We start from the raw sequence: 16,066 nt of genomic DNA on the forward strand, positions 1-16,066 counted from the left end.
AAATGTTTTATGGTGATATGCCTCATTGTGGACTATATACTTTTATTATTAGGGCTCGATGGGTGATATTGGCAAAAGTGAATTTCTCCATATGTTTTTGTATTTTCTTTATAATAGTACTCAGACAGTATTTTAAATGTGCTAAAATGTGCCTGTAAATGTAAAAGGGTAAAAAGTGAATGAACTATAAAATAAATCATAAAATGCCATAATTATCACTGCATATCCTTGTGGAAGATTACACAGCCTAGATACATACATACATACATATATATTTATTCACCTTACATACATACATATATATACATATACATACATATACATATACATACATATATATATATATATATATATATATATATATATATATATATATATATATATATATATATATATATATATATATATATATATATATATATATATATATATATATATATATATATATATATATATATATATATATATATATATATATATATATATATATATGGGGGGGGTGCATGTGTATGTGTGTATATGTATATATTACATTTATCTAGGCTTTGGACTTCTACAAAGAAACCATTGCTGACCCCTTGTGGCTACATTATAAATTGTGCATAAATTTAGTTGGATTTGATTAAAAACTATAACCTTACAACCACAAAATAATAAATAAAAATCTACTACACTACTACTATACTACATGGATTGACTGTTAAAACCATTTATGCTTAAGCTGCTTAACAAGATGGAAATGTTCTAAACGCCTTCAGTTAACTTCACTTGGATCTTATCGTAGCAGTTAGCAAGTTGGCAGCACAAATCTGCGCATAGCAGCCAAGAAGCAGCACAGCCCATTTGAGGACAGTTTGCTTAGCTCTGTTTGCAAGCGCAGTGTGAAGTTTGGAAATCAAACTTTGCGAGTCATTTGTAAGCAATCTGGAAGCAATAGAGAAGTTAGTGGCTGCCCACAGTCCACACAGGCTCCCATGCAAAGCTCCCACGCTGGAAAGACTGAGCCCTCTCCCAGAACCAGGGCCTGGGAACAGAGACCCAGAGGTCAGCATGGATGATCCACTGTCCCCTGGAACCAAACGCACCCCATGTATACAATGTGAACTACATTTACATAAGCACAGACTGATGTGTTTAAAAACAGAGAGAACTGTGACAGTAGTTTATACAGGCCAATGTGAGATGCCACAAGGTCAAATTTTAGTCATGAAAATGTGTTTCATTTGTCATTTACATACACATTCATATGTTTTGGAATAGGGACTAAGTTTAAAGGTGAACATGTATATTATCTAGTGGAGGGTCAGCCACCTGCTTGTCTTAATGAAGATGTTATTACTTTGCCTGAAACATTCCTTAGTATGGCATTAAACTTATGTATCTCCATGACGTATGTAAAGGCTCACAGTAAGAATGCCCAACCAAACCACGAACATTTACATAGCAGACCCCAATCAGAAAAGTTACTTAGTGCACCTTTAAATCAGGTATTTTTTTCTAAACGCCATGCAAGTCTTGTCCAAATATCTCATCACAATTGTAAAATTAGAAAACTTGCTGGCAGTGCAGCCGCCAAAACATGTCATGAAAAAGAAAGATTGAAGCTAACTGTGAAAATCAATCAACTCTAGTTAAAGTGAAGGAAAAAATAATTGCGGTTTTCAAAACACAAGCAATTGCACATCTAATTAAAATTCAACAGCTGAATTTGAAAAAAGGTGACAGAGTGATCGCCTGGGAGGATCTTGACCTCAGGTAAAGGGTGTTGATGAGTGGACATTTTTGAAGAGCTGGTGATTAGTCCAATGAGTAACCCAGGGCAGTGGGTGTGTGCTGGGTTGGCCTGACGCTGACATTGTGGGTGAAAAGGAACAAGTTAATGGTTGAATGGTTTAAGCAGCAATAGCATGTTTCTGTGCTCTCTACATTTCTACACTGTTTATCCCTCTGAAGGCTTACAACCCAGGTCACTTGAGGGACACATGGAAATAAAGGATTGAATAAGATATTTTTCCTCAATTGTGTTATATATCTTTATTTGGCCTTATATTCCACTCTGTTTTGATATAAGACAGCACCACATGATCATGGCCACAAGAGACTGAGACACTTATGCATCAGGTAAAAGAAGAAACACAAAGGCATTAAAACAGAGATTTCTGAAAACAGTTTGATTCTAAAAACCTTGTTGTGACATTGGACATGACCCGACTGTAAAAAATGTTGTGGGCCAAATATATCTTCCTGTTTTGTAGACAGTAGTTTCATCCAGACGGGGAAAAACAAATATTTTCTTTTCTTTGTAAGTGGACATGTCTGGACAACAAGTCCCCTTTTCAGCCGTTTCAATTCATCCTTTTTTTTTTTTTTTTTAACTTTGTTCCAACATTTGATTGACAGAGACCCTATCACCCCATAACCTCTTGAACCGTGATTTTCTTTTCAAATCTTCTAAGAAGATTTGCTGTTTTACAAGAGGATTGTGTAGAATTGAAAATACTTTAAATGCAAAGGGAAAACCCCATCTTCACTGTTTGTTTTACAGAATCTACAGATATTTCTAAGACTGCATCAGTATTCATGTGTAACATAGAACATACCACCCATACCTCTCAGTTAACACCACATCTATAATGTTCATGCCTTTTTGTTGCCGCCTAAAGAGGCTTGTGTGAGCATGTAGGTGATTTGTGTTTAGTATTTCTTACCTCAAACACTTCTTCATCCAGCAGTCTGGTCCCAAACACAGTGACACCATCTGTGCTGACCACCGCACTGTCCCCACGAGGCAGATCCAGAGTCTGAGCCTTCTGACAGTCCAAGTAGAGAGTGACCGACTTCCCAATGACGCTGTAGGCTATTCTGCGCCATCTGAAATGGCACATAATGTTCACTGATAAGACACGCATATTTTAAACATAATGTAAATATCATTGGGATTTTTGAAGCTACCCACTTTCCGTCTGCTGTGTTGATTTTCTTAAAGGTGGGGTACTGTTCAGGAGTAGGATGTCCATTCTGGTCTTCATAGAGGAACACAGGAGAACGTCCAATCTCTAGTCCTAACTGCTGCACCCCCTGATCATCATAGATGGACAACAAGAAGAACTGAGAGTCCTTCTTAGCTCGCACTGTGGCCATTAGAGAGAAGTTCTCTGGAAATTTTGAATCTGGAAAAATATCAAAAGAGGTATTTTACAAGTACCAAGTTTCACATTGATAAATGAAACTATAGTGAGTGAATTGTTTGCAGTGGTCTAAACTTGTTACTCACTTTCCTGACGCATTACTAGCATCCTATATATTCACAGTGATTAGACTCTGCTTTCAAGAGTTTAGCCATCATAATGCTAAAAACAACTAGTAGCCCATGTTACCAGCACTCCAGCCTTACCTCCTGGTATACAGATGACAGAAATGCTTCATAATTAGATGCAGACATCACTCATTTTGACATTAGTTCTTTTGTACAATATACCTGTACACGTTTACTTTATTATATGAAAAAATCTGGTACAGACTCTTTAAGTATAATATGAATAAAGTTGTAATACATTTTACCTGGAAACAGTTGTTTGGTGGGGGCACTGAGTTGTATCTTTTTGCCTATTCTGTAAGCCAGGTCGGTCTCCTGTGTCACTCTTCTGTTACTGCACAGCCCCGCCTCCAAAAACACTCCCTCCATGTTTTCTGTCAGATCCAACTCTCTCAAGACGTCAATGTGAGCAGCTGTGAAAGAAGAAAAGAACAGTTAAAATGAACAAAACTTTCAAAATGGTGGCATGTTTTTGAATGATCTGTTGTTAATGTCTTGTCTAATGAGTTTCAGAGTGCAGTCACTTCCTGTAATCGGAAGGCCCCATCCTCTTGGAGTGTGTCGGCAGGTGTCCAAGCTGTGATAGCTGTTATTATGGTGTAGGGGTGGCACTCAGACTTACTCATAAGCCAGAGCAGAGCACACCTGACAGCTGACACCTGCACACAGCTCACCCCACTACAGTAATACGTCTGCTTCTATTACAATTAGGCCAATTCACACATCAGACCGTTAAACTAAACGCTAAATGCACTTCTCCTGTATTCTCTGGTTGTAAAAGAGAGAGCTGATCATAACACTTTATTCTACTGCAAAATGATGACTTCAGATGGCAGTTGTTCCTTTGGTTAGCCTCATTTTAGTTCATTGGATTTACACTTTTATGTGGCAGAAATAACTGGGCATGAAATTGTTGATAAAACACAGTACAGCTGGTCTCTCTCAGAGCTATATTATTCTAACTGAGTGTTTTGTACAATTGAACATCAAAAAACAATCACAATCATTGGGCTAAGTGAATGAATGGCCAATTCCTGGTTCAAATCCAAGTCTGGACACAGTATATTACAATTGCAACATATCAGCCAGTGAGTTGAGTGGCAGAGTGGCAGGTTTACTCCCTATTTGAGTCACAATTATTCACTCATTTGCAAATTAGGGACAATTTATTCCCAGCATACTTTGCAGAGTAAATGTGCCAAGTTGGAAATTTGTGTCACAGACGTAGGTGCATGATAGAAGTTTAACGTGAGCGCGCTAAAGCCTTATGTAAAGTAAGTATCAAAAGTCGAAGTCTAAGTAGGTCACACTAGCCTCGAAATAGAACTGTCAAAAATCAATACCTAGATAGAAATTCTTAACCAGTATCGAAACTGGATAATCAACTGTACAATTATTGAAACTAACAGAATGTCAGAATGTTGTAAATACGACTTAGTTGGTCTTGATGTACTGTATATCATAACTAGTAAAAGACTGCAAGGTACAAATACACAATCAATCAATATCGAGTATCATTTTTTTCCTTAACATAAGTCAGAAATGGGCCCTAATCAGCACCAAGTAATTAAAGGAAAGATTTGATACCTTATATCAGGGGTCACCAACCTTTTTTAACCTGAGAGCTACTTTATGGCACTGAGTCATACGAAGGGCTACCAGTTTGAGACGCTCTTCTGAAATAACACATTTTCTCAGTTTTTTGCCTTTAGTTATACATTTTTAATAATGATAAATTATAATCATCTATGTGAACACACTGATCATGTTGCAAGACACTGATCACATTAATGATTTCTCAAAATGATTATCAACAATGAGCAAGGAGGGAAACAGATATCAGTATTCAGAAAAAAAGAAAAAAGCCTGTTGTTTACCCAAAGCTGCGTTTAGCTCTGGGCTTGTTCTGCCCATAGTGTGCGCCCCCGTGGGGAGTGCGCGTCCCCGTGGGTAGTTAGTGTGGAGTTTTGTGAGACGTAGTGAAGTGTCCCTCCACATTGTGCCGCTTTGCCGTCACCACAATCTTAAATCGTTGTGAAAGTGATCTCTTTATTTTCTACCATGTTTTGGAGTAAGAAACTGCATTCAGCACATCCTCACAGCGCTCGCGACCGGAGCACTGGTTTTGTCACACGCACAATACTGACCTTTGAAGTGAGTAGGTCAAAGTTCACCTTAACTTATCTAAACTTCACGTATAATGAACATATGTTTAAGATATTGTCATTTTTAAATCTATATAAACGCAAGGGTGATAAAAAAAATATAGCAACAGAATAAAATTAAATTTTAGATGCAGCTCATTAGTGAGTTGTGCTATTTTTAGAACCGGTCTGCAGGCGACTCATGTGGGGCTTGGGCACGACATGGCGCCCCCGGGCACAGGGTTGGTGACCCCTGCCTTATATTATATGATATATGTACATCACACAGTATAATTATGTGTGCTCTTCTCAACAAAGCAAAGACACTGTGCCCTAAACCTTATTTGAACCCCCAACACCAAACCCATCTTTACACTTTAGTGCAATCCTTAATGTCTGTGTTAAATTAAAACTCAATTTTATGCCTCATCTTTCATGAGTTGTGGGAGGCTATGACGGCAAATCAATTTCCTCTAAGTAGCAAAGTTGAACGTTTTTGTTTAGTTAAAGCAGAAAAAATCCCCCTTTTCCAGGATTCCTCTGCTGTTGGTCTGACTGTATCTCTCATGCATATTCCTTCTGAGGTCAGGGAGTAATCGTGGTTGGATTGGTTTGAATAATGCACTAAATTAAAGCCATATGAATGTAATTAAGTCAGTGCATGTTTATACTCTGGGTATATGGATAGTGGCAAACAAAAATAAGTTACAAATTGAGTTTCTAATTAGAATGAAATACGAGGCAATAATACAAACTGTCAATACGGCAATTGTAGCCAGTTAATGAGCTATGCCTGTAATTAAGATGGATGCCACAACGGATACTGAATGCCTCACAAGTCTTTATCCTCCACAACAATTTCTCTTGCATGTTCCAACTATGTCCCGTCCGAAGTTGACCCTCTCCGAACAAAAGTTTAGCTCTGTAACAATGCCACAGGGAGAAATTTGAGACAACTTGTAGAAATTCCTCCCAGAAAAGAAAGCGCTTCCTCAAGTTAAACATTGGATACTGGCATCCCACAACTAAGTGTGCAAAATAAATTGGCCAAGACTTAATGAGCATGTGAGAACAACCAATGTTTGACTTTAGCCGACCCCACTGTCCCAGAGTTTGTGTGACTAAAGAAACAAAAACACAAGCTAGAAAGTCCCTGGTGATTGTATACTGAGTCATTCGGTGCAGTAGATGTGGCCTAGTTGGGGAATATAGCAAACAATTTAAACCATACAGTCGATAGAAAGTAGTTTTTGGATTTATTGTGGTCAGTGTACTTTGAGGTTGTCTTCTTTTTCTGGTAGTTCAGTATTTTTTATGGTTAAAAGCACATGTCACTTATTCAAGCAAACCAATAAGATGAGTGGGTGGGGAAAAGTAAATTACATGTGGTTGTTGTTAAGCATAGACTTGTATAAACAGAAAATCCCTCAATATTGACATGACAATCTTTCCAGATTCTCATACAGGGTCAGATCACAATTAAGAACTACCCCTGCGGAGTCTTGGTCAGTTATGATTCAGTTTGATGAGCAACAGGCCAACAATGCAGCCTGTCTAATCAAAACTCTTAAATGTAAGCAGCTTTTTTCCTTAGAATGTGAGAGCAAGAACCAAAACAATCAACGCTCACTTGGTTGTGTGAGAGTTGACAGGTGCAGCAGGTGCACAATGGTTTACATGACATGAGGCACTGTGTTGCTTTTTTCTTCAATATTCCAGGAGACAGCTGTGTGTGCCCAGACTATGGCAACCTGACAGAAGTGAGGAGAGCAGCACCCACTCGCGATCACCTATGCTGTTTTATCCCTTTTGTACACCGCACTCTCCATCTGTGTAGCTTGTTGCTGTCCTCCAGCCTCCTTCAGCCCACGGCATCTCCAAACATGCGCGCACGGTGTTCTATGTCTAAATGTCTCCACTGACAGCATTCATGACTCATGCCTCCTACACTCCCAGCCCATTGCGCACACTGTCCAAATACAGGGGAATTTCACTCAAATATGCAACCTGAGCTCAAACTCCGGTCGGGTCTAATAAGGCAAAAAATTTATCATAATTTTCAATGTATAAACAATCCACTTTTGAACTAATCACTGCAATTAAAATCAAAATAATCAGATAGTCCAATTTCTTCCTTCAAAGTCTGAACTCTGCACACAACATTGAGCTTTTACTGACAGCTGTGGACCTCTGGAATAAAAAGATCCAAGCTCATAATTAGATTCTGATAAATGCATAATACTGAAACCTAAATAGAATAGAATAGAATAGAATAGAATATGTCTTTATTGTCATTGCAACATGCCACATGTACAACGAAATTTTAAAAGTGTTGAGCAGTTTAAGGTATATATATATATAAATATATGCACATTAATTACATTTGACACTTATGGGTACAGGAGTAGACCCTAACCCATATTTCCCCAATACCAAAATAACTGGGAAGGAAAAAGCTTGATTCTATAAAACTATTCAGAAAACTCAAAATTTGTGATATTTATGTTTCACTGTCAAAGTAGACTTTTGATACTAATTTCTGGATATCAATTTTTGGACAATCTTACATTCAAAACAGTTGCAATGAATTACAAAGGAGCAGAAATGCATCAATGAGCACCATATAAAATTAAGATTATGGGATATTACTGAGATTATTATGGAGTAAAATGAATGCCTGGGTGACAGCAGGGTGTGTGAAACAAGAGCATAAATCTTGCACTTGGCTGAACTGATGGCTTCATCTATAAATTAAATTCAGACCTAGCCAGGAACCTATCCCCGGAACTCACATGCGCAACTCCAACTTTGTAACAGAACAGCCAAAACATATGAATAATTTTGGCACACACTTCAGAAAACTCCACAAGAGAAAGAAATCTGGGAAACACCAAAAACAATTGCACAAGAAATTGATAAAATCGTCCCATATTCCATAAGGAGGGTTTGTGAGTTAAACTTGACATCCAGACACGCAGACAAGGGCAAAGAATGGATGTAATACATTTTATGGGGCCATTTCTGGAGGGAAAAGGAAATGCTTTATGTCGGAGGTATCCTGACAGGAAGAGGTATAGCCAACAAGACTTAACACGCACAAGGAAACACGAAAGTCTGCAGCTCTGATTTGGCTCATTACAAATTCACACTTTCTAGCTCTTCTTCTTGACTTTCATCTAATTTATGGATTATTTTAATTAGGTCAGTGATATAAGACACTGACTTGTCGACTTTTTGCCTAATGAGGGGAGGTACAGAGGAGATGAATGCTGTAAAATTGCATAGAAGTGCATTTCTTTTAAACACAATAATGAAGCTAGACAATGATTTTTTATGTTGGCTTCTTTTAACCACATTCTGTTATATTTTTAGAAACATCTTATGCCTCCCATCTGACTAAGCCTTCTTCTTCAGTTAGACTTTCAGTGAATGTATATAAATCATTATAATACAACTGGGTCTTTACGTATCTCACATGGTGCCATCAGACAAGTTACAGGTTAGTTCTGTGGAGAGGTGACCCCACTCACAATAAGTATGCATGTTTTTGAGCAATAAAAGCACCCTTAGTGAAATAGATATATTCGTTTAATGCTATACTGTGGTAGATCAGAGATGATATCTCCATGAAGACAAGCAAGTAAATAGTTTCAGTTTTCATTGCATGCAAAAATAAGTTCCAGAATGAAATGTTGTGTACTTCTCCATATGTGCCTCTAGACTTACCCATCTTCAGTCTGATTTTAGAGCACTTGAGTGAGGCCATTAGTTTGATACAGCAGCCCTCACTTAGCCTCTCAGACATAACACTGGGGGCTTCTATTATGGCCTGTACGAGGCTGCAGAATCAAAGCATCAAAATTATACACAAAGACACACCCTCTGCACACTGCTGTCTGTCTCTCTCTCTCTGCTAACAGTCTGTGACAGCATTAGATTCTGAGAAAAGTCTGATTAAGAACATGTTTTTGTATGTGTGCTGTGGCAATGGCATTGAATTTCCTGTTTATTTTTATTTAGTCTTTATTCATATTATTGGACCATTAATCTGGCTTTAAACTGAATCGTGCTTTTTGATATGCCCATGCAATTTTTCTAGGCCTAGTTTTGTTTAGCTGAGCATAAATCTGAAATGATTCTGTTTGCACTTTCCTCATTTACAAACAGTGATTACAAAAGATGATTAGTCTACTGATGTTTTTGTTTGTGATGTAGTTTTATTGCAGCTTTCTTCTTCTGTAAAGCACTTCGAATTATCATGTGCACAAACTGTTCTCTATAAACGTGCTATTTTTACCCCAGTCTTACTTTTTCATTCATGATATTTTGCCAGATTTCCGGTAACTCCGGCTACGGCCCTCCGGCAGAGCACACAATGAAGAGTAAGCAACTAGTCACAGACACCCATTCACTCACTCATTCTGTCACTGTGAGAAATTCTGTGTAACCAGTTCATCTTTCACATCAGGTCTTTGAACCATCAGAGGAAGCCAGAGTTCCCAACCCAAGGATGTGACCTACAACATACTAACTCGAAGCATTTCTTTCATGGCACCTGAACAAATAAATATTTGCCTACTTAACAAACAAGTCATTATCACATCATTTCAGAGCTGCTTTTTATATCAGGAATACAAAGCTGGAAGCCAGATGTTGCACACTAAAGTTCCCAGAGTGATGCCATTAACTGATTCATTTTATATTAGACATTAGATGACTATTAAACACTTGACATATTTGCAATGATTTACATTCACAATCAGCGTCTCCACTCTTACTGCTTAAACCCCCTGTTACAAATGTGTAAATACGTAACAGTGGGATTTACAAGGGCTGACTTCAAATCATCCATTTTCTGGTGTTTAAATTTGCTGGAAATTTGTAGTTGAATCAGAGAAGAACAGGCTTGGCAGCATCCTTTAGGAAGTCTGTTGTGAATGATTGGCAAAAAGGATGGATCAAACAGGATTCAGTGAGGGGACTACTGCCTGCACTGTATCCAAGGAAGAACCAAGCTGGGGGGAGGAGAAAAAGGCATGCAACTCAAGTGATAAAGCATCCAATAAAAACATGCACTCCCTATTCCCAAATGCTGAGCGAGACACAACCAAATGTGTTAAGGCCAATGAATAGAAGGTCTAAATGAACTATAAAGTGTCTAACGCTGTCAACAAATCTCACTTTACCAGCAGTTGTAGTTGCGCATCTGTGGCATCCAGACATTCACGAGATGCCATTAGAGTCCAGGGTCTGATGTGATCACTGAACTGCCGGTTGGCTCATTTCCTGAAGTTACTGCTTTATTTCTGCCGCTTGGATTCCAACCAATTCCTGCCAGCTATAAAGTGCCGGCGCGTGGAGTCATTATTGTAAATGTAAAGCACTTCTAACGGCCCCTGATGTAGCCTGGGGTTAGCTTTTTATCAAGGCCAGACCGTAAACAGCAGCACCTGCGAGAAAATCGGCCAGTAAACGTGACAGCTACAAGGTATGGCTGCTCTTCAGAGCCTAAACTTCAAGGATGCACTGCAGCAGGACTATGGATACTGGACAAACCTGCACTAAAACCGGTTATATGAAGACAAACTACAATCTATGGCCTGCAAGGGTTTATTCAACAATGGCACAATAATTACAACATAAGCATTTAAGAGTGTTAGTGTTAATCTCTCCAAACCTATGCATGTCTGCAGAGGGCACGTTAAACAGATCCATGACAGGAATTTTAATCTACTCAGTTGGTCCAGTGTTCAGCCAATGACCTCGTTCTCAAACCAACGTTAAACCTTTTCGCAGTAAACCTCCGCCGGTCACAAGCAAACTCCAACATGACGTCAGCGCGTGCATCTGAGCGTGTGCGCACGAGCCTCCTCTCGTCCGAAGACCAGACTGGACAGATGCATGCTTCGTGATGTTTCGGATTAACCTTTGATGGAATTTCAGCTTCCATAAAGACGTAATAAGCGCAAAACCACGTTAAATGCACCGTAATAACTTTTTCACGTAAAGCGACGGGGAACGTGCGTAAACGTGACAGGGACAGGCAACTTCACTAGACAGAGGCCAATTATTTTGCTTTTTTATATATATTATGTCTCTATTTTGTGTGAGAACTCCAAAACACGTTACCTGCTTGAGTCGACACTATGTGTAGTAAGATGTACAGTAGCAGCGGTATCCTCCTGCGCCCTTTCCTTCGTATTAAACTGTCCATCTTCAGAGGCACAGACGCGGAGGCAACTCCGCCAAGCTGAACTTTGTTCGAACAAGTGAAACTGAGCAGGAGCTAAGCGTCCATCCGTGGAAAGGGAGAGGCGCACTGTGTAGTTCCACTTGGTTGGTCTTGTTGCAGAACTTTTTCTTGTGTATAGATGGACTCCACGCTCCCTTCTATCCCACTCATTCAATTTCTCCCTCTCAGCATCCCTCCCTCCCTCTGCTCTCCACCTCCGCTCCCTCCCATACGTGTCCCGGGACGCGAGGGGCAGCCCCATAAATCACCTTTTACGCAGGATTATTTGTTAGCTCTCACTTCTTAGAGGCAGTCATTATTGTACTCTGAGCGAAAAAGCATTGCTCCTTTACACAAGACCTGTCAATTTAAGTCCCTAAATCTCGCCGACCATATCAGAACTATGGAGAGAACTTCATTACACCAGACCCCACCTAGTGTTATAAGGCACCTGTAGAATTAACTTTACAGTGAGCTGAAGTGGAAATAAGTGACCCCAGACCTACAGTCCCAGACAGACTCGAGACTGACGGGGTCATAATGCTGCAGAATGTGTCAGATACACTCCACACATTTGATCTTTACTCCATTCTATTAGAACGCTTAATTTCTCTTTTTTTAAATGAACTAAATTACCAAGTAATTGACCTGAAGCATTCAGATTCCTTAAACGTTTCACTGCGGAGTTGTAGGAAGCAAAATAATTGCAAATTTAATGATAAATAACTTAAATAACAAACTCATAATAGTCTGAAGTGTATAATTTCATAAGAAAGCTAATTTATTCTGGAAGATACTTGTATATGGTTCAGACATGCTTAGAGTGTTGGACTGTCTAATTGGATAATCACCAAAGATGATGTTTTGTGTCCAAGCTTGAACAGGCCTTTGTACAAGACTGGGGGCTAAAAATGCTAAGTACATACAGGGAACCATAGCCAAACTTTAATTTCTCAAATGAGATGAGTCTGCCATCACCAGAAGAGCAAGAAACATGCTTTATGAAAAAGCCCTAATCCTTTGGTTCAACGTGAGCCCATTGACCCCTGACCCCTGTTGCCTGTCCTCCGTCCCAGAATCAGAAGCACATTCCTCTAACTTTTTAGCAGATAGTTACTAAGAGTCCAGTGACTAGTCTGAGCGCCCAGTGAGAAATATTTCTAGAGCATGTGTTATATGGCTCTCCTAAACACTGGACTTAGGGGTAGTTCATTTATCTTCAGCCCTTTCAGCCATGACAGAAACCTCGAGTAATACCTCTGACAAGAAACATCGACATTTTTGTTTATGGACATTTTCAAAGGTCAGAATGATAAATGAATGTGGATACAAGCCAGTAAACTGCACTCTCTAAAATAAATAATTTGTTTATTATCTATTCCAGTGGTTCCCAAACTGCAGTATCACTAACACTGATGGCACATGGGATTCTTGTGACAGTAATGGAGGATTATCTTCCATTTTAGTTTGATTTGTTTGTACCTGGACATAACATGGTCCTGGTAAAGTCTTTATACTGGCGGCACAAACTGTTTTCAAGGTGGTTGTAACAGACAAACATGTGAGAACTACTTGTCCATACCAAAGGGATTCTGAGCTATTGGATTATTTGTAGCATGAACTTGGACTTTGGAGAGTTTTTTAATATAAATCAAGTCGCACCTTTGATTGTTGAATGATATGCTTTGAAATGACTGAAGAAATAGTGCTGGAAAAAGTTTAAATTCTCCAACCAATCATTTTATAATGCTGACTGACTGAAATCATTCTTTTTAATTGTTTGATCACGCTTCAACACTAATAAATGAGCCTAGCAGACCCTGTGATAGCATCATATTTCACTTTCACTCCTCTAAGTCCATCTCGCAGTAGAACATGCTCGGACAGGACCGCAGACAGACGACAGGGGCAGCGAGAATATGAAGGTAAACTTTAAAGTAATGGTGTCTTTCTTCTTGTCCGTTAAGATTTATGAGTTCGAGAAGGGATATAACGTCTTGTATTTGGAAGTTACCTGTGGGCATGTCACATCAGAAGTCATAGCCAGTGGGTCCGTTATGTAACAACTGTCACGATTCAAATATGCAAACAATAATTAGATTTCAGAGCATGCTTTTTTCATCTGTCAGTCAAACCAACATCCCTAAAAAGTTTGATTTTTTATGCGAAACTGTATAACCTGCTTGTCTTTTGACTTTGTGGCACTTTAAGATGTATATTGTCAAGGGTCACTAAAATATAAGTGTTTTTTGTTTGTTTTTTAGAGCTGGATTTGTAGCACAACAGCTAAAGTATTCATCATTTCAATATAGAAGATCAAAATGAGCCCAGTTCTCTGTACTTTGGTCGACTATTGCAAGAAAAGACACTATCCTCAAGTTACCCGCTTTATATTTAATCACAAAGGTTGTATATGTTTTTCACTGAAATTGACAAGCCCCCTCTCCTCTGCCTTTACCACATCAACATGACTGACATCTGAGCATGTTCCCTGAGATTTCAGACAATCTTCAGGCATCTTCCCTTTGTATTCGTACGGCTGGTGTCTATAAATCTGCAACAAACCGCATACGCAGACTTCAGTTCAAAAGATCACACTAAACAAGTACTCGCTATTTCATCACTTATGTTCTCTACTCTATCACCAATTATAGCAAGTATTTCAACATGCCCCTTTGAGACATGCGCAGGAAGCAAGATAATATTCTATAGAGACAAAACGGAGGAAACCCAGAAACCCAGAATGTTGTCCCATATTATCAGCTGCTAAACCTCGCTACGCTACACTGACTATAACCTGATATGTGAACTCTCTCTTTTACTTTCTGCATTTTTGGCTTTTTGGACTGCGAGAGGAACTGCCAGTCCGGTGATAATTATAATCATTAGAGATGGGGGTAGACTAAACTAATTAACATCTAAGGACCATGCCTGTTAAATGACCTGCTCAAACAAATAGACTAAATACACCCAGGCAGCAGGCACACTCAAAACTACACTGCCCTCCAAGCCTCACTGACAGCAACAGTAAACTGATTAAAGAGAAACAAAAAACTGACAAGCTGATTTTGTACAGTCATATAATACATGTTTGAACCATAAAACTGTTACCATTACTTCAAAATGTGTAGTAAAGGAAGTAAAAGTACATGTGTTGTAAATTTATTGCAAAAAGTAGCATGTTTTTTCTGTTGAAAACATCCTTCATTAAATTAAAAAGTGTTAGTAGCTTATTAGAAAAATGTCGAACTGAAATATGTAGTTTTCTCCACCATATTGACCTTAACTATCTATTCATTCTCTTCAGACAGTGAGAATATGACATAGTTGTTCCATGTTATGTCCTGAATTCAGTGTGTTCAATGCATTCCTGAAAAGTCTAAATGACGTTTTATGGCGGTCACTGGTCAGTTCTGTCTGAAAGCTCTCTTTGTAGAGTGCCCATTGTGTGTGGTCTGCAGCTGCCACCAGATTTGTACTTCATTTTGCCTCTGTCTCAAACCCTCTTGTTATTTTTAAGCACTGACTCTTCCTAAAGCTGTATCTCACTCATTTTAAAAAGACTTCTAAACAAATGCATTTCTGGGCCCATGTATCATTTTAGATCCATTTTGCTTTTTAGTTTCCAGACTACAGACCCCCAGTGTCTTTTTTCTTTCTTCTTTTCAGATGAAGTTTGCATTCCACACCTTCTCAGCACAAAAGAGCAGACAGCGTCAAACATTCCAGTCTCTCATGGACACGACACATTTTAATACATTGTACAATTTGCAGATTCATTCATCAAGGTGCACTATACAAACTTTCTTGCAGAGGGTTCAGCCCCTGCTTGTCTCCATGACGATGCTATAGTTTTGGCTGGAGGGTTCCACAGTTTTGCATTAAACTGGCATATCTTGCACTTATTAAATCACAGGTGGTTTAATTGCTAGAAATACATTGAAAAACATACATTCTTACTATCTCCACAGATCTACTGTAATCTGTGACCTGGACTGGCAGCTGCTCGATTCAAGGAGATAAGTTTAATGTAAAACTGTGGATCATTCCAAGCAAATGCAGTCATGTTAGGACATCACAAATACAACTGCATTATCAAACACACTCATTTACTATTTCATTGGAATATTTTAACTTTTGCAAGTTATTAAGAAAACCATTCTTGAGAGAGGTCTGTGCTCTTCAAGTGCTTTAGTTTATGCTTGGACACAAACACAAAAAATACCGTACGTCTAACAGGAGAATGTAAGTCCAGTTCAATTTAAAGTTGAGATGGTGTGAGTAATCTTTTGTGTCGCCTGAAAAAGTGAAAGGTTATTGTATGGAAAAGCATGTATGGACCTGCATTACCTCCTCCTCCAGTCTCTATCTTCA

The 16,066-nt window shown here is 38.8% G+C and overlaps 1 protein-coding gene across 1 annotated transcript in view; it reads right to left on the reverse strand.

Moving 5' to 3' along the window:
• Window positions 1-11,861, reverse strand: part of col5a3a (collagen, type V, alpha 3a) — a 36,777-nt gene extending 24,916 nt beyond the window's left edge. The window contains exons 1-4 of the mRNA XM_055223658.1: window positions 11,590-11,861; window positions 3,562-3,729; window positions 2,957-3,170; window positions 2,709-2,871 (exon numbers count right to left, since the gene is read on the reverse strand). Of these exons, the coding sequence (XP_055079633.1) occupies window positions 2,709-2,871; window positions 2,957-3,170; window positions 3,562-3,729; window positions 11,590-11,674 (630 nt within the window). The 5' untranslated portion in view covers window positions 11,675-11,861. The remainder of the gene's footprint in view (window positions 1-2,708; window positions 2,872-2,956; window positions 3,171-3,561; window positions 3,730-11,589) is intronic.
• Between the last annotated feature and the right edge of the window lie 4,205 nt (window positions 11,862-16,066).

This window comes from Periophthalmus magnuspinnatus, chromosome 8 (assembly GCF_009829125.3).
Source record: "Periophthalmus magnuspinnatus isolate fPerMag1 chromosome 8, fPerMag1.2.pri, whole genome shotgun sequence".
Classification (NCBI taxonomy): domain Eukaryota; kingdom Metazoa; phylum Chordata; class Actinopteri; order Gobiiformes; family Gobiidae; genus Periophthalmus; species Periophthalmus magnuspinnatus.